Consider the following 21,936-nt stretch of genomic DNA (forward strand, 5'->3'; position numbering starts at 1 on the left):
TAATGACTTTGTGTCTCAGGGGAAATGGATTAGTCCTTGACAGTTGTATACAAGACTCGAGGAGTGAAGTATGGAGTTAAAAGATATACAGATTGAGAAAGGGGTCAAAGACACTTTATAGTGGATAGCTTGGGAAATTAAACAAATAAATGTTTTGCTTTATTGTCAGCTACACTTACAATTAAGTGTTTAGAAACTAGTGGATTGAGAGAACAACACTTTTATTGTGCAGTAGATTCATTTCATTCTACAGTGACATTAAGGAAATTGTTAGCAGTACTAATGGAGGACATGTGGAGGATAAATGGATGACAACTTTATTCATACTAACTAACAGGCAATAACTAATCTTGCACGGCCAGACGATTAAAGCTCTCTGCCTACTGAAATAGATATATAAATGCAATGTAGGGGCTAACACTGGGTGGAAACAATTCAGGAAAAAATAATGCAAAGACTTTCATATTGGGACGGTATCAGGATTGGTTTTCAAAGTAGTAGGTGTGAAGATTTGTTAGTGGCTGTTCTCACTGCTGTCAATTTTAGATGTCCCCAGACGTTTCAGTTGGTGGAGATCTCTGATCGTATGACTACGCAAGACTAAGTAATAACTAATAAGCACTATTAAAGTAAGCAGGACATATGCATAGAGGGGGACTTCTGCAATGGTTACTATTGTGTACACTACAGTACTATTTGAATGGTGTTATTGCTCTCTCTCTCAGAAATTGTTTAATGTTAATAGAAATAATGTAGATTATAAATTAATAGAAGGAGGTGCCTCCCAGGGCCCCCTAAAAAACCTTTTTTGGCTTTTCTGCCTTTATTGCCAGCAAAGGTCTTCATGAACGGGATTCGAACACGCAACGTGCTGTCAGGCCAGAACATATATGTGGCATGCGCCTGGACCGCTAGGCCAGCAGGCGCCCTGGGCCCCTGTTGGAATTTTGGTAACCAGTGCAATTGGCAAAGCAAACTAGATCTGTATTCTAACATCCACCATCAAACCTGCCAAAGACTGAGACATGTTGCCTTACTGACCACTGATTTGAATTTCCAAATGTTGTCTAGAGTGTTAGTGGAAGACCGCTCCAAAGGAAATGGAGACGACAAACAAGTGGGACTGAATGTTTGCTTCTTCATGTTGGCATGCAAGGTGAATTCAGGTGTGTGCGAGTATGAGTTTCTGTATCTACACCTTTTCTGCTTAACGACTTAAACACTGCCATATAATCCCTAAGGAAGAAATGTAAACTGAACAAGCAGTGCAAGCTTCATAGCTCCATTAGTCCTGATCAATCAGTAAAAGCTAATGCCATATTTTCACTAGGGGACATGCATTGGGATTTGGGAGATGACCAAAAGGTATAGCTAAAGTGCCACAACATGCTGAACTGAATGCCATCATATAGAGGGGGATTTAGTACAGACCGCTAGTTGGTATCTTAGCAATAGCATCACTAGCAAAGTTTTGCTAATGACACGGAAGCCTACATTTAAAGATGATTGGAAATGGGAAATGGAAATGTCTCTGTCCATTATCAAGGAACATGGACTTCTCTGTCAGCCCCAATATATCGATGTATCCAGGTTCGGCCCTGAGCAATTTGAAAAAGTTTCAAAGGGTCATATCCTTTTCAAATATTTTCCAATTTCAATGAACAATACATATGAAAGCTTACATTCTGTAGTTTCATAATGTGTAAAAAGCAGAAAAATGACCATGGCCCCATTGCCCCCCCCCCCCCCCATTGCCCAAACTGCCGCCCTAACTGCCGCCCTAGGCAATCTGCCGCCCTAGGCCATGGCCTATGTGGGAATACGAGACGGATCGCCCCTTTTCCAACTCGCCCAAAGCGGCGAAGATCGGTCGCCCCAACGGGAAGAGCGGTCGCCCCAACGGGAATAATAATATAGTATAGTATGGGCTATAGTAAATCCTTGAAATACATTGAAATAACCTGATATTTATGCTGCATTGATTTATATTTGTATTGATTTATATTGATATTTATAAATAAACATCTGGATTACTTATAGTACACATGTATAATATATAATATATAAAATTCTGTGGCGAGCCGTCACTTTTCGCGGGGGCGAGTTGGAAAAGGGGCGAGACGACCTGGTACCCTATGTGGCCTATATATACCAGCCAGCTGTGGATGTATCACCCACCCTGAATGAATGAATGAATAAATAAAAAACATAAACCAAAGGTTAATTTGTAAATACCACCAAATGTTCAAAGCCTACAAAATATCCTAATGTGTGCATGTTACTCACAGCTCCCAACATGATGCGGACAATGAGCCACCTGAAGGTCCAGATGGAGATGAGGGAGGGGGGACAGCGACGTGGGACCTGGGACAAACACCATAGTGGACACAGGAAGATGGCCAAAAAACCTGTCTCCAACAGCTGACTCTCCCAACCTGGAGAGGAGAGGAAAGACAAAGAGAAGCAAGAGGGAAAGGAGAAGACAATAGATAATAAAGAGAAGTTAATAAAGAGAAGAGAGAGAGAGAGAAAGGAAGGGAAAGCCAGAAACTGACCACAATTATAACTGCCAGACATCGGACTGGCGTCTCTCACGCCAAGGCGCCATTAACCAATCAACAAGCTCGCATTGACCTTGCCGTTTATCTATGCCAGAACTCAGTCCATCCAGCTGTCTATTTATACCCAGTACCTCTCAATCTGCGATTACATGCAAGACAATTTACTATGTTAGCCACTTCAGGAATCACCAAGAATCAATAAACAGTAACGTTCTATTTATACTCTCTCCCTATACTTATGCTCTCCCTAAACTATGTGGCCTGTTGCAGCTTAGAGTAGCTGCAATTGCAGTAGTTGCAATTTGGATTTTGTATACAATTTCTTCTTTTTCCCCCTTTTTTCCTTCCCATTACAATTAGATTCAAGTAAATGTAGTGGTTTAGTACTGAATTGAAGCAACAAGTAGCCTATACAATACAATACAGAATAAACTACAAATGTTTTGAAAATGGGAACCTGCAACACTACCTTATTTTGATGGATTTTCATAATCGTTCTGTTCTGCCCTTGTAATCATGTGTGTGGGTGGAAGAGTGCACGCTTTAATTAATTCAAGTGACATATCTATTAAGAAGATTCAGATGACAGTAGCAAACAGACACAAAGAGAAGATGTATAAGCTAATCACGGTGGCTCAGTGTTTAGCACTGTTGCCTCACATCATGGAAGTTCTGGGTTCAAACGCTCTGGCCTAAGTGGCCTTAGAGGTGGAGCTGGTCTGTGCTCAGTGGTTGCCCACTGCCCCCAGTAGCTACTAGCTAGGATAGTTCATATGCAAAGGATGAATTTCCTGATGAGAAACAATAAAATATAACTTTCTTGATCACTGATAGGTGTGTGAGTGAGGTTCACTTACCAAAGGAGTACCTAGAAAGAGAAAGAAAGAGGGGATGAAGGATGCTATAATATTGAACCTGAGGAGGCTACAGAATGACACATCTAATAATAGTACTTAAACACTGTGTATATATGCTTCCTTGAACTCACCACAGCTGTCCCACACTGACTAGGGAGTGATAGAGAATCCATAACGTCGCCATGATCACCATATTGGCCATTCCAGTTGCCAGGACAAACCCTGACAGTGCCAGCCCACATAGTGCGATGCCATCCAAGTTGGCATCCATATAGTTCCAGTCCATGAACCACAGGAGAGATGGGGTGTATGCCAGTGCTGCCATGCCTATTTTTCCCCCCAGATAGCGTTTGACACTGTTGAGGTAGTCCTTGCAGGGCAGCAGGCCTTGTACGCCTATCAGCTGCTTATTTTGGTTGTAGGCAATACCGAATGCTACAACTGGACAAAAGCAGACAGGGGATAATAGGAGAGAGAAAACGGTAAATCATCAGACAGTGCTATTGATTAATTCAATTCTGCAACGACACATCTGTCACTATTACCAGCTATAACCAGCTATTACCAGGGCTGCCAACACATTTTGACCACATCTCCTGCAGGACTCCTGCTTTTGATTGATTGATTGAAATATTTATTAACAGTTTGCAGAATTACAGTACATTTCAAGCACAAACTCAATACAAAGGCTGTTAACTGTGAGTGGACGACCCAATTAAGCATTACACTTGTTTACAATAGGGTCCACCATGTTCAATTCATCAAAACATTTAGAGACATACAAATAGACACTTTTATATAGACAAAGAACAGAACAGGAATTCATCATAATGGAGGTAAAAAGGGAAAAGAAACATATACAGTGAGGGAAAAAAGGGGGGGGGATTCAAATTTTACGGGGGCCAGTTTCGAATTGCAGCCATCCGTAGGTGCCCTTTGAGAGCGGTTTTGAAGGAGTCAAGGGATTCGCATGTCTTAATGACTGTTGGTAGGGCGTTCCACATTTTGGTGGCATAGGAGCGAAAATAATATAGGAGCGAAAATAATTTAGTCCCTTGTTTGTGCCGAATCTGGGTTGTACATGGTTCGTTGCACTCCCTCTGGTGTTGTGGGTGTGGACTTAACATTAAGGAAGTATCTAGACAGGTACATGGGGTATCTTGGTGGAGTATCGAATCGTGTGGACCAGACCCATTGCAAGATGCTGTACTCTGTCGTCGACCCTAAGCCATTCCAGTCTGTCAAAGTTTGCATTGTCATTTCTCCTGGACACAGGAACTTACATCTGCTATGTTACAATGTTTTGGGGGGAGGACCCCCGCCTGGGAATGCATGCAATCATACTGATGTTCACTTCAATAATGAATGGTTATTATTAAAGATGGGTCTTACATTGCTTCAGTCATCAAATCAATTTCTGATTGACTTTTTGCGTTTTAATGGCTGAAACTGTACCCATCCCCATTAGCATTGGGACTATAGCATTGGATGATCCAATGCTGAATGCTAGTAAAGCAAGTCTGATAAAAGTATCAAACTCCCATCTCCCACAATTCACTAAATCCTGGATTCTCACAGTCCAATGCTGGAAGCCCTGGCTATTACCAGTTCAGTTGTTACCAGCTGAAAACAGTAAACTTACATTTACAGTAGTTAGTATTAGTTACTCACAGTAAATGAACGCAATTGAGCGTAGCAGCACAATCCGAGTGAGCCAATATGTCCCAGTTTGCAACGAAGTAAGCCTCTTCTCTTTCTCGTCGCATTTGGCTGTGTTGTCCCCTCCATCCTCTTCGTTGTTCTCACACAAATTTTCCGCTGTCTTAGAAGTATCTACACGTCTTTTTCTCAACGAGCTCTCTGTACTCTGCTCTGGACTGTCACTGGCGGTCGCCATGTTTGACAGTTGCATGTGTGACGGTCACGTGACAAAACAAATGAGGTAAGCGCTGTTCATTTCTTTTTTTTTTCTTTTCTTTTCTTAATAAACCATAACTATCGGTGGAAGAAAGTAAAGAAGTAAACAAAAACACAAATATATATTTTTAAAACGAGCAATTAATACAACAATGTTATAATGTAGTAAAATATGTTGTAGACGGCGAGCTGGAGTCAGCTGTTTACAGTGCCCCTTTCCTCCTGGTGACGCTTTGGCGGCACCTTAGTATATATTAATATTATTAATTATTATATTAATTATATTATATTATATTAATTCATTATATTAATATATACTCTAAGGGAGGCACTCCTCGTTTTCCGTAAAGCAATGTCCTGACCTGATGCCTCTCTTGGTCTGCGTATGGAGAATAGAGGCGAATGTCTATACTATGGGTGCGTTCGGAATTAAATAAATTGTTAAGAGGGAATTAAGGGAACTAATAACAATTACTTGTTGTATTGATGACATACTCCAATTTCAGAAGCAGGAATGGATGCAACTGAAAGAGAGGAGTAGCCTAGGCCTATAGGATATAAAGCAGCAGTGCACTAATGATGAACAGGTGACTCACCTGAGGCGAGTGAAGTATTGAGTGACTTAGCAAGATAGGTGAGGACTCGAGGGTAATTAATGCGTAACTAACATGGGGTTCAGGGTGGGCGTGGTCCTGTAATCTAACTGAAATGTGCTATAATTAATCCCCAGTCAAAATAATCATGAGATATCACTTAAATTAATTTTCAACCCAACGGTGCAGCTGCTGCTTCCACGGGCAGATCATGGGAGGAACGTCAATGGTGAAAAAACAGAATAAAAACCAATAGGAAGAAAGGGGCGTGAACTTGGGTGAGAAGTAAAAGTGTTTCAGTAGCCCCAAACTTTCTTGTGACTGTTCGACGTCCTGACGAGCAGCGTGCGTCAAGGCGCACTTGGTGCTGGAGACATCTGGGTCTGGACGACATAATCAAAAACATTTTTGTTGACGAAAAATGACCGAAGAACACAAATCCTTCACTGAGCATGCATGCAGTCCAGCGGGCACAGGCAGCTCTATGTCCCAGCACGAGTCCGATTCAGAACCGCCGACCTCCCCAACAGGGTCTGACGGGCAGGGGCCAGCTCGCCCTCCCGGGATTACGCACAAAGCGCAAAGCGATCCAGATCGCCCAGAGGATGAAAGGTTCCCCGCTTGCATCCGCGACGCGGTGTCGCAGGTGCTCAAAGGTTACGACTGGTCGTTGTTGCCGATGCCCTCTCACGGGGAGCGAGGGCTGAAGAGCAAACCTCACGTCAAACGGCCGATGAACGCGTTCATGGTGTGGGCGCAAGCAGCGCGGAGGAAACTCGCGGACCAGTATCCGCAGTTGCATAACGCCGAACTCAGCAAGACTCTCGGGAAACTCTGGCGGTGAGCAACTCTCAAACCAAACATGGATTGGGATAGTGACAACGAAGTCAAATTGATTGACATGCCTATCGCCGATGGGCATTACGCACAGCCCATTGAATGTGATCTGATTTGAGCTACACCATTATTATCTAAAACACTATTATTATCTATCTAATATGAACTTGTATTCGGTGTCATATTATTATGCTGCATAGCCTACATACATAGGCTAAGTTGTAGGCTATAAGGGAGGTTATGTTGCACTGAGGTCATAGGCTACAGATCTCTTTGCAATATAACTTCAACCCAAAGTTAAATTAACATATGTGTGTGTGTGTGTTGTGTAAACCAATAAGCCAAACTTGGCCCTTTCCTCCCCAGTCTGCTCTCTGAGAGTGAGAAGCGGCCCTTCATTGAAGAAGCTGAGCGCCTGAGACTTCAACACAAAAAGGACTACCCAGACTACAAGTACCAGCCTCGGAGACGCAAGATCACCAAACCTGGCCAAGGGGACTCAGTCCCCAGAGCTGGATTGAACCAACAACCACACCATCCACATCACCAGCAACAGGGCCTGTATAAGACTGAACCGGGCATGTCTCGGCTGGTGGGCGTTGGGGATGGACACCCTCACTACCATTCCGACAGGACAGGTGAGTGGACTGGGTTCAGCAGTGTGTTGATTTGAATACCGGTAGTTCAAATCCAAGTTGTCGTACAGTGTTTATACTTTAATTAAGCTCAATTTCTCATACAGTTTGGTATATTAAGTATCGCTTATTGCTTTTTATATTATTACTATTGCTTGACAAAGTCTTGGATATCATTTTACATAAAGGTCCATTTAATACAGTAACATAAAACTGTAGACTCTGAACCTACAGTATGAGTCATTCCTTGCCATTTCTGACTAAAGAGAACAGAATAATGGATACAGTCCTGCAATAGTTCAGCTATAGCTTGCAGTAAGGCTGCATGCCCTATGATGATTTTTATTTTGTTTATTTCTCCGGGACCCTAGGACACCCCCACGGACCGCCGACACCTCCTACCACCCCCAAAACAGACCTTCCCCTGGGTATCAAGCATGAGGGACACCGTCCCCTGACCAGCAGCAGCACCAATAGTGGTTCTGTTTCCATTCCAAACACTGGTCGTCAGAACATTGACTTCAGTAACGTGGACATCTCAGAGCTCAGCACTGATGTCATCAGCACCATGGAAGGGTTTGATGTCCATGAGTTTGACCAATACCTGCCTCTCAATGGCCATGGATCCGCCCCTTTACCCCCACCGGAGAACGGGCATGGACCTAGCAACCATTCGGTATCCCTGCTCCCGTCTTACACCCACTCTCACTCTGAAGGAGTGTCCCCTTGGGTTGTTAAAAATGGAAGTTCTATGGCCGGATTATCGCCTTCACCTTCTCCATCTTCATCCAATACTGACAACAGAAGGACACATACTGACGTTACCCACAGACCTCGCATTAAAACCGAGCAGATGAGTCCCGGCCACTACAGCAGCCATTCCTCCCACTGCTCGTCTACCTCCTCTTCTTCACCCCCACCACCACCACCCCACCCCGAATACACCTCCCTCGGTTCGGGTACCTGCCTTATCCCCACCTCCTCCATCACCACCTCCTCTTCCTCCACATCCAGTTCATCTTCCTCCATTGGGCATTGCGACTACACCGACCTGCAGAGTCCCAGTGGCTTCTACAGTGCCTACCCCGGGTATACCGCTGGGCTCTACCAGTACCCCTATTTCCACTCATCCCGCAGGGCCTACACCTCGCCTCTAATTAACAGCCTAGCCCTGGCTCCTCCTCCTCACAGTCCGCCTGCCGGCTGGGAGCAGCCTGTCTACACTGGCCTTACCAGGCCCTGAAGGAGGAGGAGGAGAAGGAGAAGAGGAACCAAAGATCTTTAATGATGCTGAGGCTTTAAATGTGTTGTTTGCTCAACTGCCCAGCTTTAAAATAATTTGTAACTTAAGATGTGGTGGTTTGAGTTATTATGAGGTTATTGTTAAGGAATCAAACTAAATCACCACATTATTCATCCATTATTTCCATCGTAAGACAGCATCTTTCTAATGTAAAGTCCTATGAGGATACGTCATGCAACACCAATGTACTGTACACAGGACAGTGCAATGGGAACCACCCAAAGGGGCTTGTGGTTCTTTTCTTTTGTTCTTTTTTTACTCTGTGCAATGCTTTCGAATTTGAGTACTTGGAGTAATAATCAGAGTTGGAGTACATTGTATGAACTGCACATCATTATGGGACACAGAAAGACTGTTTCCTTGTATTAAAAAGGAGAAGACGGAAACAGTACAGTATGTGCCTTTTTTGGTACAGAAAGTAGCAGTGACTCAAGTTTGTCCCCGGAGAGAGTAAGAATTTTACTGGTTTTCATTTTGGCCAACAATGGACCAGTGGACAATTATATACTTCATTCTACATTCACCAGATGAATGTATTGCAGTCTAGTAGTAGAACAGAAAGGACATTGCCTGTCATGACTTGGAAATTTACATAAATATGTGATACCTCTGTGAGGGTAGGGGGGGGGGGCCCGGGGGGTCCTCAATAACCCTGAGTCCAGAATAATGAAACATATGTAGTTATGCTTCCTTTTTGGAATTCCAAGAATTGTTTCAACATTCTATAGTATTGCACAACCATTTGATTATGCAAACACATGATTTTCGACTATTATGCTCCAATTTCAGTCTTGAGGCCAGAAAATGCAGTTAAACTTAGTAATATGGGTTGATACTTAGCTATATGGTTAAAATACTGGTTTGGAGTATCAATCAAGATAAGGTAAACCCCAGACTTTGTTAATGTAGGCCTACTTGTATTTTTTTGTTTTAAACATTACAATTTCAATCCATGCTATTTCTTTTTACCTGAGCTTACGAAGTTCCACATGGAATAAAAAGTTAATATTATAAAATAAACATATTCACAGTTTAGAGTTTAATATATGTTCCCAAGTTCCAATACGTATTTCATGCACAACCTTTCCCCCCCTCTGAAACCAGTCTGCTGTTGACTGTCACTCATTGCAGCATGGTTTCCAGATTATCAACAGGCGAACAGGTGTGGCAGTTATGTTTCCTGTGCTGGGGATTAGCTAAATTTCATGGTTCCGTCCCAGTTGGAACTGTCTGCTACACTAAATGATGGACAGGACAGCTGGACTGTAGTTTTCCATAAAGGGCAGCACAAAAGGTTTATGAAAATAAATATGAAATAAAGAAATGGCTTACAATGCAATGCCGATTTGTGATTTGATGCATTGTAGTTGACACTAGGACAACAAAATGCTGGCATCAATCAGTTATTGGACCTCTCAGTTACAGTTCTATTCTAACTATTAATGTCAAATGCCCTGCCACCCAAATAAGCTACTAAGGGGCCTCTGGGTAATCAGACACTCTGGAGTGATCTGAAGGGGAATTTCATTCCTTTGTTTGCAGAAATGATGAAACCCATCTTTCTTTGTAACGAGTGAGGAGAAGTAATAATTTACCTCTGACATTCAAACTAGAAATGCTAGCATTGATACTTTTGCATCTGCTGCAGAAGTCAGTCTAGACTATAGACATAAGAGCACCACACATCAACGGTGATCAACTGGCCTGGCTTGGAACCACGGACTATACAGAAAATCCTCCTTTAGCTCAAATACAAATTACAGGTCTATTTGGTTACATTTTGTACACTTTGAGTTACAAGTTAGCGCTGAGGATTTTACTGTGTTCTAAAGAGACATGTCAAAATGTCACATTTCCAACAGGACCCCCTTCCTCGCCTCAACACAATTGTATCACTGACACTGTTATGAAAAATGCAGAAGAGGAACTCACAAAGTGTTATATTTCAGATTAGATTGGATTCAGATTTGACATAATAACCTGAGTTGCAGTGACTAGTATGCTGTCTTTTAGAAGTACAGAGCCATATAACCGATATATGAGTTTAATCTCTTTTCCTGATTAAATGCAATTTAATTTATCATAAAATATTGATTTATTGGATTAATAAATGTGTCTGAACATGCTTTGATTGTGAGAAAACAAGAAAAGGGAACCATGTATTAGGGTGTATGCACAATGCACGTACGTACATGCGTGCATGCGTACGCGCGCAGCCGCGCGCACGCACGCACACATGCGCGCACGCGCGCGCGCACACACACACACACACACACACACACACACACACACACTCACACACACACACTAAATGGCCCACAGTGAGTGCCAGTGGCGTACTGAGCATTCAGTTCAGCTTCATGACAAACATAGTGCTTCAGAGGTCCCACCCTGTTTAAAAGACTTCCTTTGTGGCAGTGACTTACATCTCAGTGGCTCACTGTCTGCCCAGTTTACCATGGCAATATGGTTGCCAATGACAACAACCCTGCCAGACAGAAACAACATTGATTTACCCATGATTCCCTTGGAGACCTTGCCGGAGTTTGCATGTGTGTATATTTGTGTGTCAGTGCGTTTAATGCAGGAGTGGCCAGGATCTGGCCACTCCTGCATCTGGCCACTCCTGACGGATCGTCAGGAGACCAACAATTTTTCGTGCATGCTGTTTTAGACAAATATGGCATGGCACATGCCATGCCATATTATGTACCATGTACATATGCCCGGTACCATGTACATATTGTAACATATGGCATGTACATGCACTGTATGTATGTGTTGATCATAACTTGTAGGCCTACAATACTTTTTGACAGGGCACATGGCTCTGGATGAATGCACATTGGCAAAGTAAATCTAACAGTCTAACATGCATGGCTGCTGATATCGATATGAGAGGAGTGCCATCTGCTGGCCAGAATGACAAATGAGCAGTGTCCACTTAAGGCTTCTTTGCATCACTTTTATAAATGTCTACCCCATCTTGTGGTGTTCTCATAATGTGTTATATTATAATACAGAGAATACATTCCAGTAAAACTATTTTAAATATTGCCTTTTATTTATTTTGATTTTTTTATTTGGAGACATTTACTGTCAATTAATTATTAATTTAGCCACTGCACCAAATGCATTATTTTTGAGCACATGGTAAATGGTGCATTTATATAGCAGCTTTATTCATAGAGCTGCACGAAACATTCATGGCAGAGGAAACCCTGCTCATCAGGAGCCATCAGGGGTTCAGTGTCTTGCTCAAAGAAACATGTGGCCAGGAGGCACAATTCCGAACTAACACTAACCCTAACCCTAACCTCCGTCTTAACCGGCCACATAGGTCGCTAACCCTAACCTCAGTCTTAACCGGCCACACTTCAGTCTTAACCTGCCATGTAGGTTGATAACCCTAACCTCAGTCTTAACTGGCCAGGTCAGACTAACGGGCGGTCAGACTTACGGTACGGGCAGTCCCCGGCCAGGTATAGAGCTGGTCATCAAACTAGGAACCTTCTGATTCCAAGACGGCAACTCTACCTCCTGAGCCACTGCCACCCACAGAAACACATCTACTGGCCACTGTGCCTCTTTGTAGTAACACATGTGTAGTGTAGAATAACATGTATTTTCATGTTGTTTTGTGGCTGATAATGCAATGCCAACAAGGTGTGCTTATAATAAATAATAATAAAAAAAACTATGAGCCAGCAGGAGATAGGCTAGAGGCCCCGCTTAGCCGATGATTTCATAAAAAAAAGAAAGAAAAGAAAAGATATATTTAAAATTTGTCCATTGCAGTGAATCTACTGTAACATATTTCAGTGTACACAAAAGACATACCAGTCTATCAATTAATTTCAGCTTCAGCTGTATTGACAGATTTTCAGGAAGAAATTAACTACCATCATTGTCTGTTACACTTACGCACTATTTTCAAAGAATTAAAAATAAAAAAATCTTCAAAACAGCTGATCTACAAGTTCAAGCTGCGTTGTGAGCTTGTAGATCCACTATTTTCAAAGAATTGACAAACATTTTTCGAAATCTTTGAAACAATGAATGCCTATAATGGCATGCCCAAAATGGGTGGCGGGCGCATATCAAATAAATTACAATCCAGTCACATTACAATCTTTTTTAAGCAGCATTCACGTCCACAATAATTTAATATATACAGTAGTTCAAATAAATAAAGAAAACAGCTATCAGATTTTGGCATAAAATAACCATGTCTGAATGTAAATTGTAAAACTGCAGCTACATTATGTGAGGCCATTTCAGAGTTTGTACTTTTTTCTTTTTTTATGCATATAAGCACCTTGTAGAGTAGATTAATCTTCAGCAGATTCTAATGCCAAAGAATATGTATTTTACAGGGTCCTATTAATCCAGAAGTTTTCCAAGTAAATCACAATTCCCCACAGGATAAAAAGCCACAGTCACCTTCAAAACTGTACATTCAATAAATTAACTATATCCACTGTCTTTGTTAAGCACACGCCGAAATGACTCAAAATGACATAATTACACTGACTAGATCACAGGTGGAATGAACATTCACAAGGCGGGGGGGGGGGGGGGGGGGGGGGGGACTGGGGGGGGGCTGATGCACAGATGGTAGAGAGTCAACATGAAAAACTGAGGGAGGGGGGGGGGAGGGGGGGGGACATGATAATGCCTAGCAACTGATGATTGCAATACCTTCTGAAACTTTGGGCTCTGACCACTAAACTTTCATCCACAAAATAAGATGCGAGAGTTCTATTACAACATGAGCATTTTGCTGTTTGGACATCCTCCTCCTTCCTGTTTCTCTCTTCTTGCCCCCATTGTTAGTTTCCTTCCTGGATTCTTCCTGTCCTGCCACACAGGTACAGTACAGGTACAGTACAGCAGGGTCCACCATCTCTGGTTGTGCAGTGGGTTCTTCTCTCGCTCTATGTCTCTATGGTCTGAATGAGACGGGGCCGTTCCCCTTGAGTTTGCGGCTCTGTGAAGCCCGCGCCGGTCTTCAAGGCTTGTGTTTAAAATGGGCCTCCACTACGAAGGCAAGCAAAAAACAATGACCACACTGTGACAATCACCACTGCAATGCAGTATGTTTCACACTAGAGTTGCTTTCAGAAGGATAACCCATAAAGAGTCCAAAGCACTGTGAATGCAGCTGTAACTGCAGAACTTGTGCAGCAACCGGTGCACTGCTACTGTACAGCCTGCTTCAGTCTTGATGCTTTACAGTCGAATGTACCAATATACCTCTCAGAGTAACGTTTGACTTTACTACTTTCTATTTCTGCATTATACATACACTTTAGCTTTCAGATATAATTTAGACGTTAGTGATCAATTACTAACAGTATACCTTTAACTATTCTAATGCTCAATATGGCTATTGAATGTACAGAATATGGCAATATTCAATCATTAGTGTGGATGGTCAGTCACACAGCAACCAGACTATTATTATTGTCAGTTCTAGTTTCTAGAGTAACTGACGTCATGTGTGGGTTTTCCATTATTATAAATAGACGCACGCACATATCAAAGGATGTTACGGGTGCTGAACAAAAATACGTATAGTTTAGAAGGAAGGATGTTTTCCATTATTATGTCATAATAATCTATGGGGTCTAGGGAGTTTTCCATTATTATGATGTATGACATACTGTATGACATCAGCATCTGCACTTATATCAAGCCTGGTAAAATGTAGAGGCAACAACAATTGCTAATTGCATCATTCTGGTTTTACATTACTATTGATAGTGGATACATGTTTAGCATGAATTAATTCCTAATCATCAAACCATGGCAGCATACAGTATGAGCAAGTACTACCCATTTAGCTATACAGGGAATGGTAAAAATATAACTTCAGAACCTATAGCTTTACATTAATTTACTTTATAATAACACCCGTGTACGTTTCCTTGTACCTGCATATTCCTGAGGCCTCATTGGTCGATTGATGACCCTCTGAAAGGCTGCTATCCAATCCCGCTGCTCTGCCTCTGTCTCGCATGCAAACAGGAACTTCCTGTCTGGTGTTACTATGGTGATTCCGTGGCTCCATCGGTGGCCCTGTGTGGATAAGGGCAGGCCTGAGAGCACAGTGTAGCTGTTCTCTTTACTGCCAATAAACACTTCACCACGAGCAAAGGCATCCTGAGTGGGGAGGGGGAGAAACAGAGACAGAGACACACAGAGACAGACAGAGACAGATAAATACATGGAACAGGAATCAAAGAGTCAGAGATAAATACAGTGGGACAGCGAAAGAGAGCAACAGAGGGATACATGAAAAGTAAAGTACAGTGTCAACGACATAATGAAAGAATTTTAAATTGAGAACCCGAAAGGGTAACATTGGAACAAAATGATCATGAATCGTGAGTGAGTTTATTTTGTCATCTTAACACCCGGATTAATTTCTACTTGCAAAAAAGAGATTTCAACCTTACTACTACTATTTACTACTAGGACTTATCAGAGGAAATTATGTAAAAATTATGCAATTATGCAAATTTGATGCACATTTATAATAATAATTAAAATAAGAATAATAAATTAATAATTTTCATTTGGGGGATATCTATTTTACTTACTTTTATCAGGGTTAAAGGTCAAAGGTCATAGGTTAAAAATGGTTCAAAATTGAGTCCAGAAATTTTTCATTTGTGTGAATTTCAGCCTCTGGGGGGTATTTATATGCAAATATCATGACCAATGGCATTGCAATGAACATCAATGATGACATTTAGGTGAAAAAAATAACATCATTTTTGTTTAATTAATTAAAATATGTTGTATTATTGCAACGCTGGGTGTTACAGGGTTAAAGGTCATGTGAGTTGACAGTCCACATAAGCAACCTGATCAGCTGAAGGAGGGGCATGGGCATGTTCTCACCAGAGGGTCTTTGAAATACATGAGTCTCCTGTCATCCATAGTGAACCACCTCTTCTTAAAGCCCTCTGTGTGCTGTATGTGTGTGTGTGTGTGTGTGTGTGTGTGTGTGTGTGTGTGTGTGTGTGTGTGTGTGTGTGTGTGTGTGTGTGTGTGTGTGTGTGTGTGGGGAGAGAGAGAAAATAGAAAGCTGTCAGTGCATTATGATCAAAATGAATAGCAAATCATTGGGTGTATATCTTGGGTTAGACATACAGTAGGCTACAGTGCAGTACAGTAAAATAAAGTACATATAACCGTGGTTGTGGTAGACACTAATGTATTTACAAAGACCAACCTTTGGGCCTGTTTTCTCCATAAAGCCTTCTTTCATGAAGTTTCTTGTCAGCTTTGGTACCAGCTGGAGAGAACAAGATAAAGAACATGACATACAATAGAAAAATCATAGTTTGGAAGGTATATTCTAGCAACATGGATACTACATCTACCACATACACATAATGTCCCCATATATATTTCAGCCCCCTATTTTTTTTTTTGCATGAATCCCTCCTGCCCCAGGGTATGGTGCTGTTGGGATTGTGATGTACCAGGAAGCAGCGCCCTCCACAGGGACAGAGCTGAGATTACAGGAGCAGGGACAGGGGGTCCTAGGGAGGTGGATCAAAGTGCTGTGTGAGTGTGAAGAACTGAGCAGTGGGGAATTGTTACCCTGCAATGCATCAGTCATGTGTGTGTATATGTGTACACAAAAGATAACTTGAGAATGGATTTCATTTTCTGTCCTAAAGAGATGATTAACCTCTGGGTCCAAAAAGTAATATGTCTAGGAAAGTACAGACGTAGCACAAGAGATGTTGGCGCAGTTTTTCTTTCCTTTCATGTCTGCCCAGGTAAAGCTGAGAGACCCTGCATGAAGTGTGCCCTGGTCAGCAAAGAACTAGAGTTACTGTTTTTTGTTAGTTTCTTCTCATGGAGTCGGCCAGTAAGTATACTGTATATGATGCCGAATTCAGGACCCTCATGGACAAACAGCAATCCCCCCCATATAAGGATAACCACCTGTCAGTGGGGAATGTTGGCTGGGAGGAGGAGCAGGACTAAGGCCCTATACGTCCTCTCTGGGGACATATAGGGCCTTACACTGCTGTACGTTTTGTTTCATCTCCTTCTCACACTTGGGCAGAAAGTTATGGTCTATACATAAGACCTGCTACTGTAGCAATCACTGACCCCGCCTTTGTCTCCTCTTTAGTGATAAAGAGAGAGGAGTAGACAGAGGGACAGAGAAGGGACAGTGAGGGAGAGAGAGTGTGGGTAGGGGTTCGTTCCCATGGAGCATAAGACGATAATGCAAATAATCAGCAGACACAACTATTCGAGTAATCACATCACCAATATCCATGTGTACACAAATATTTCTTATTTGCATGTACATGCACTCCTTGTCTGTCAAACACAATGTTTAAAGCCTGTCATTTATTAATGAAGTCGTTTACATTACTTTGAGGCTCTGCTTTTCTGCGAGATGGAAGAGCCTTGCAATTTTAATGTGCTATAATTGCTTCTGAAAAGCAGAAGACTATATCAACCAACGCTATTTAATTAATGACAACCAGATGCCAAATGTGTAATAGCTGTTCAAAGCGATGCAGCAAATTATGCCTGACAGTCTTCATCTACTTGTGCAGTTGATCAAAATACATCAACTTTAATGTACCAATAGGATATGAACCACATATATTTGATACCTCTCTGTTTCGTCACATCTATCCCTATCTTTGTTCCTCTCCAAACTATGTAACACATAAAACATGTATTAATAATTTTGTATCAACATTATGAACAATGTGCCTCTGTTAAATATTTCCTTAAAGACTTTTAAATGTCACATAAACATAAAGTGATCATTTCAGATGACAGTATTCACAGATTTAATAAAGCTTAAGCCAGGGTTTAAATGATATTCTTTAGCTATTGTTGAGAACTTAAATATTTCCATTATCACAGCATTAGATTTGCTGCATCATTATACCATATTGTATAACTTCACATTTTAACCAGAAGTGCATTGCATCTCCTCTGTGTAGAAGACTTTGTTATGGTATTGCAGATTCAATACAATGTATTCAGTATTAGGCTAGAGACTACGGATATTCTAGTTAACAGAGTTTGTTCCAACCTCTTCATCGCTGGCTCCGGGGAAGGCAACCTGCAGGTAGTGAAACCTGGCGGCTCTGATGGCGTTGAACCAATCAACCATTTCCTGTAGGAACAAGCATACTGGTCAACGTCCTTCATTTATCCTCAACAGATGGCGCCGGTGGCAAGAGAGGCATCTCGAAAGCATCTCAGAATTAATGTCCTGTGCTGTCAAAACATTTCAATAAGGCCATAAGACGATGTATCACATTGATTGGACCTCTAGTATTTATTTTAACAATAAACCATTATTATAGGGCTTATCTTATTATCTTTGGGGGCACTGGTGTATTATTTGGTGTCGGTGTCAAGTATTGCGACATGCATATAATGCAAACGTTGTTGATGGCTGTGATGATATAGAATTACTGAACTCTATTTCTGTTTGCTATGACACTATATGACCAGCAGAGGATGCAAGGAACTCTTCATTTCTGCTTTACTCCCTCTTTCTCTTTGTTTTCATCTCTTGACTGACTATCTCTGTCTCTGTTGTTCTCTCTCTGGCTAGCTAAGTATGACTCGCCTTTTCTACTCTCTCTTTCTCTTTCTTTCTTTCTTTCTTTCTTTCTTTCTTTCTTTCTTTCTTTCTCATCTGTCCAACTACATCTCCATCTTTCTCCATAATTTTTCTTATTGGCTATGACTCACTTTATCTCCCTCCCTCCACCTCTTCCTTTCCTCACTCTCTTTTTCACTCTCCCTTTCTTAATTCCTGCCTTCATCCCAGAGGAGTAGTGGCATTGGGAGCAATGATTTGTGTGCTCAGCATTAAAATCCCAGAGAGACTGTGTGTGTGTGTGTGTGTGTGTGTGTGTGTGTGTGTGCGTGCGTGCGTGCGTGCATGCGTGCGTGCGTGCTTGCGTGCGTGCATGTGTCTGGTTAGGGAAACAGACTCTGTTACTGGGCAGATTAAGGACCAAAGGATTCGACTGCCTCACTGGATGGCACAGCATAAAAAGAAAATATGAAAAACTAAAAAATGTGGATCTCTGCATCAACATGGGACGGCATGGCCCCTTGGACTTCATGTGGCCAGCCTGTGAAGTCTGTCATCATCATCATCAATGATGTCAGAGGTCTACAACATATGACTCCCAATATGGGCAACATTTCAGTCAAATCAAAGCCACATTTCCTCCATTATTAAGTGTCCACATTTCCAAAACAAAATCACACCTGTGTGAAGTGAGGGGCGCTCTTATCATACATCATCATACATCATCTCATTCCGGCCAATCACAATTTGCATCCTCACTTTTCCGTCTTCACTTTTCTGTCCTCACTTTTTATCCTCAGCCAATCAAATCATCGCTATGTGGTTCACACAAACACACAAAGATGGACATAGGAGGGGCTAGCACGCCTCAAAAATATGTGAAAAAATAAATTAGTGGAGGTATTTCTGTAGCCTACTGGAAGTGTGCACAAGAAATGTGGCACTGATCGGTCCATCGGTTTGCAGGATTAGCTACAGACAGACAGACAGACAGACAGACAGGCGCACACACGCACGCACGTGCGCACATGCACACGCGCACATGCACACACACACACACACACACACACACACACACACACACACACACACTCACACTCACACTCACACTCACACTCACACTCACACACACACACACACACACACACACACACACAGAGATGGCTATAGCCATAAAAACATAAGAGCATCAGCTTATGTTTTTATGGTGTTGGCTGTGCAGCCACTCGTCCAGATACTAGTCTATAATATGATTGTGCAACTGGAGCCTGAGGTACATGCAGGCGCAATGTGTGGAGGTTTGTACATCTATCCTTATGCAGCCCACCTAACAATGTACAGAAATGAGAAATACTGTCAGGAGTTTAACATTTAGAAATGGGAGTTAGGTCAGTGTAAAGATAAAACACTTGTTGCCTAGTGCCTACCAACACAGAGGCCTGGGTTCAATTCCTCTGGCCTGGCCAGGCGCTAACTCTACCAACACAGAGGCCTGGGTTCAGTTCCTCTGGCCTGGCCAGGCGCTAACTCTACCAACACAGAGGCCTGGGTTCAGTTCCTCTGGCCTGGCCAGGCGCTAACTCTACCAACACAGAGGCCTGGGTTCAGTTCCTCTGGCCTGGCCAGGCGCTAACTCTACCAACACAGAGGCCTGGGTTCAGTTCCTCTGGCCTGGCCAGGCGCTAACTCTACCAACACAGAGGCCTGGGTTCAACTCCTCTGGCCTGGCCAGGCGCTAACTCTACCAACACAGAGGCCTGGGTTCAGTTCCTCTGGCCTGTCCAGGCGCTAACTCTACCAACACAGAGGCCTGGGTTCAGTTCCTCTGGCCTGGCCAGGCGCTAACTCTACCAACACAGAGGCCTGGGTTCAACTCCTCTGGCCTGGCCAGGCGCTAACTCTACCAACACAGAGGCCTGGGTTCAACTCCTCTGGCCTGGCCAGGCGCTAACTCTACCAACACAGAGGCCTGGGTTCAATTCCTCTGGCCTGGCCAGGCGCTAACTCTACCAACACAGAGGCCTGGGTTCAATTCCTCTGGCCTGTTGCCTAGTGCCTACCAACACAGAGGCCTGGGTTCAGTTCCTCTGGCCTGGCCAGGCGCTAACTCTACCAACACAGAGGCCTGGGTTCAATTCCTCTGGCCTGGCCAGGCGCTAACTCTACCAACACAGAGGCCTGGGTTCAATTCCTCTGGCCTGTTGCCTAGTGCCTACCAACACAGAGGCCTGGGTTCAATTACTCTGGCCTGGCCAGGCTCTAACTCTACCAACACAGAGGCCTGGGTTCAATTCCTCTGGCCTGGCCAGGCGCTAACTCTACCAACACAGAGGCCTGGGTTCAATTCCTCTGGCCTGGCCAGGCGCTAACTCAATTGGCAGTGTTTTTGGGTGGGAGACCAGCAAGGAATTATGTTGTGCATGTTCAGTGGGGAGGGGATCGGAGGGAGATGTGCTATGCTCTGCAATGAAACTCCTCCTAGTCCTGTCAGGTGAAAGGAAACAGCCTGGCGACTCTGTGTGTATAAATGGAGACATGTGGCTCCGTCACCTACACAATGCTTGAGTATAGGTGGCTGCGTCCACTCTACAGTCTACACAATGCTTGTGAAGTTGTGATTCCACCAGAGTCATGTTTCAGATGTACCAGATGTGTCTCTCCACTACACTAGTCTGTGATGGTTCTGGCCTACTCAAATGTGTATTTTCAATTTTTACAACAGTACCATTTTAACAGTTTAAAACTGAAATGAAAAAAGAAAAAAAACTCTGTATAGGCTTGTTGTTTCAAAAGGTGTTTGAAGCTGTACACAGAACACAACCATGTCGCAGACACATCATAGATCTGAGCACTGTGGAATCCAGGGGCCAGTCTACTTTACCTTGGAATCACTGTGGTAGACAAAGATATTCCTAGTGCTGTTGTCCTTCAGGTAGGTGATCTGCAGGCCACACGGGTTACCGATCTTGGCTGGCTGGAATGTGGCATTGAGCGTTTCAATCTTCATCATCGCCTTGGGGTCCCTGGCCTTAGAAGGAGGCACAGACAACAAACAGGACAACAAATATTATGGTTACATATCTACCCATGGACCCATAGTGCTTCTTTCCTCAGTCTTTCTATTTTTTTGCTAAATCAAACGTCTATCGAAAGGCCTTTGTGTAATCAGGGTGCCAATGACAGCAAGTCACATGTTCGATCCCCGAGCCTGACTAACTTTTCTGCATGTCACTTCCTGTCTCCGTTTCCTCTCACTCTTCCACTGTAGTATCAAAATCACAAAAAATATCTTGGATTTTTTATTTTGTATTCTTTGTTTGATTCTCCAAAATGCTCTATTGCAGCATTTTGTTTTTATATTTAGGCGTTGCTTATATAGAGTGAGAGATCGATCCCCCACTTATAAGGGCATTACTGACTAATGTGGGAAAAACACAGAAAAAGTGTTCCAACACTGTATACTGTATACTGATGGACGAAAATGGTGTGATGGACTACACAAGTGCTCATTGTCTCCACCAGGCCGAAGGCATGGTGAGAGAGTATGTTTTGCACTCCGTCCGTGTGTGTGTCCGTCCGTGTGTGTGTGTGTGTGTGTGTCCGTCCGTGTGTCCTTCCGTCCGTCC

The 21,936-nt window shown here is 42.9% G+C and overlaps 3 protein-coding genes across 3 annotated transcripts in view; 1 reads left to right on the forward strand and 2 right to left on the reverse strand.

Moving 5' to 3' along the window:
• lmf1 (lipase maturation factor 1) overlaps positions 1–5,321 on the reverse strand; it is a 29,607-nt gene extending 24,286 nt beyond the window's left edge. Inside the window, exons 1-4 of the mRNA XM_079493333.1 lie at positions 5,090–5,321; positions 3,550–3,859; positions 3,419–3,429; positions 2,287–2,435 (exon numbers count right to left, since the gene is read on the reverse strand). Coding sequence (XP_079349459.1) covers positions 2,287–2,435; positions 3,419–3,429; positions 3,550–3,859; positions 5,090–5,315 — 696 coding nt within the window. The 5' untranslated portion in view covers positions 5,316–5,321. The remainder of the gene's footprint in view (positions 1–2,286; positions 2,436–3,418; positions 3,430–3,549; positions 3,860–5,089) is intronic.
• A 906-nt stretch (positions 5,322–6,227) lies between these two features.
• LOC306915751 (transcription factor Sox-8-like) lies at positions 6,228–10,731 on the forward strand. Its single transcript, XM_079493347.1, has 3 exons — positions 6,228–6,768; positions 7,132–7,403; positions 7,772–10,731. The coding sequence occupies exons 1-3, from the start codon at positions 6,350–6,352 to the stop codon at positions 8,641–8,643; spliced, it is 1,563 nt and encodes a 520-aa protein (XP_079349473.1). The 5' UTR covers positions 6,228–6,349; the 3' UTR covers positions 8,644–10,731.
• A 2,577-nt stretch (positions 10,732–13,308) lies between these two features.
• The window catches only part of LOC306915755 (arf-GAP with dual PH domain-containing protein 1), a 29,395-nt gene continuing 20,767 nt past the window's right edge, over positions 13,309–21,936 (reverse strand). Inside the window, exons 6-11 of the mRNA XM_079493354.1 lie at positions 21,192–21,338; positions 17,792–17,875; positions 15,947–16,009; positions 15,613–15,684; positions 14,640–14,868; positions 13,309–13,743 (exon numbers count right to left, since the gene is read on the reverse strand). Of these exons, the coding sequence (XP_079349480.1) occupies positions 13,715–13,743; positions 14,640–14,868; positions 15,613–15,684; positions 15,947–16,009; positions 17,792–17,875; positions 21,192–21,338 (624 nt within the window). The 3' untranslated portion in view covers positions 13,309–13,714. The remainder of the gene's footprint in view (positions 13,744–14,639; positions 14,869–15,612; positions 15,685–15,946; positions 16,010–17,791; positions 17,876–21,191; positions 21,339–21,936) is intronic.

The sequence above is a fragment of the Electrona antarctica genome (assembly GCF_951216825.1).
Source record: "Electrona antarctica genome assembly, chromosome: 22".
Classification (NCBI taxonomy): domain Eukaryota; kingdom Metazoa; phylum Chordata; class Actinopteri; order Myctophiformes; family Myctophidae; genus Electrona; species Electrona antarctica.

What these genes read in the sequence shown, in the direction of transcription:
- LOC306915751 (XM_079493347.1), top strand. Translation starts at nt 6,350, where the DNA reads ATGACCGAAGAACACAAATCCTTCACTGAGCATGCATGCAGTCCAGCG. An exon ending in ACTCTCGGGAAACTCTGGCG is followed by an intron (nt 6,769 to 7,131) that starts GTGAGCAACTCT and finishes TTTCCTCCCCAG; the next exon opens with TCTGCTCTCTGAGAGTGAGA. An exon ending in CTACCATTCCGACAGGACAG is followed by an intron (nt 7,404 to 7,771) that starts GTGAGTGGACTG and finishes CCGGGACCCTAG; the next exon opens with GACACCCCCACGGACCGCCG.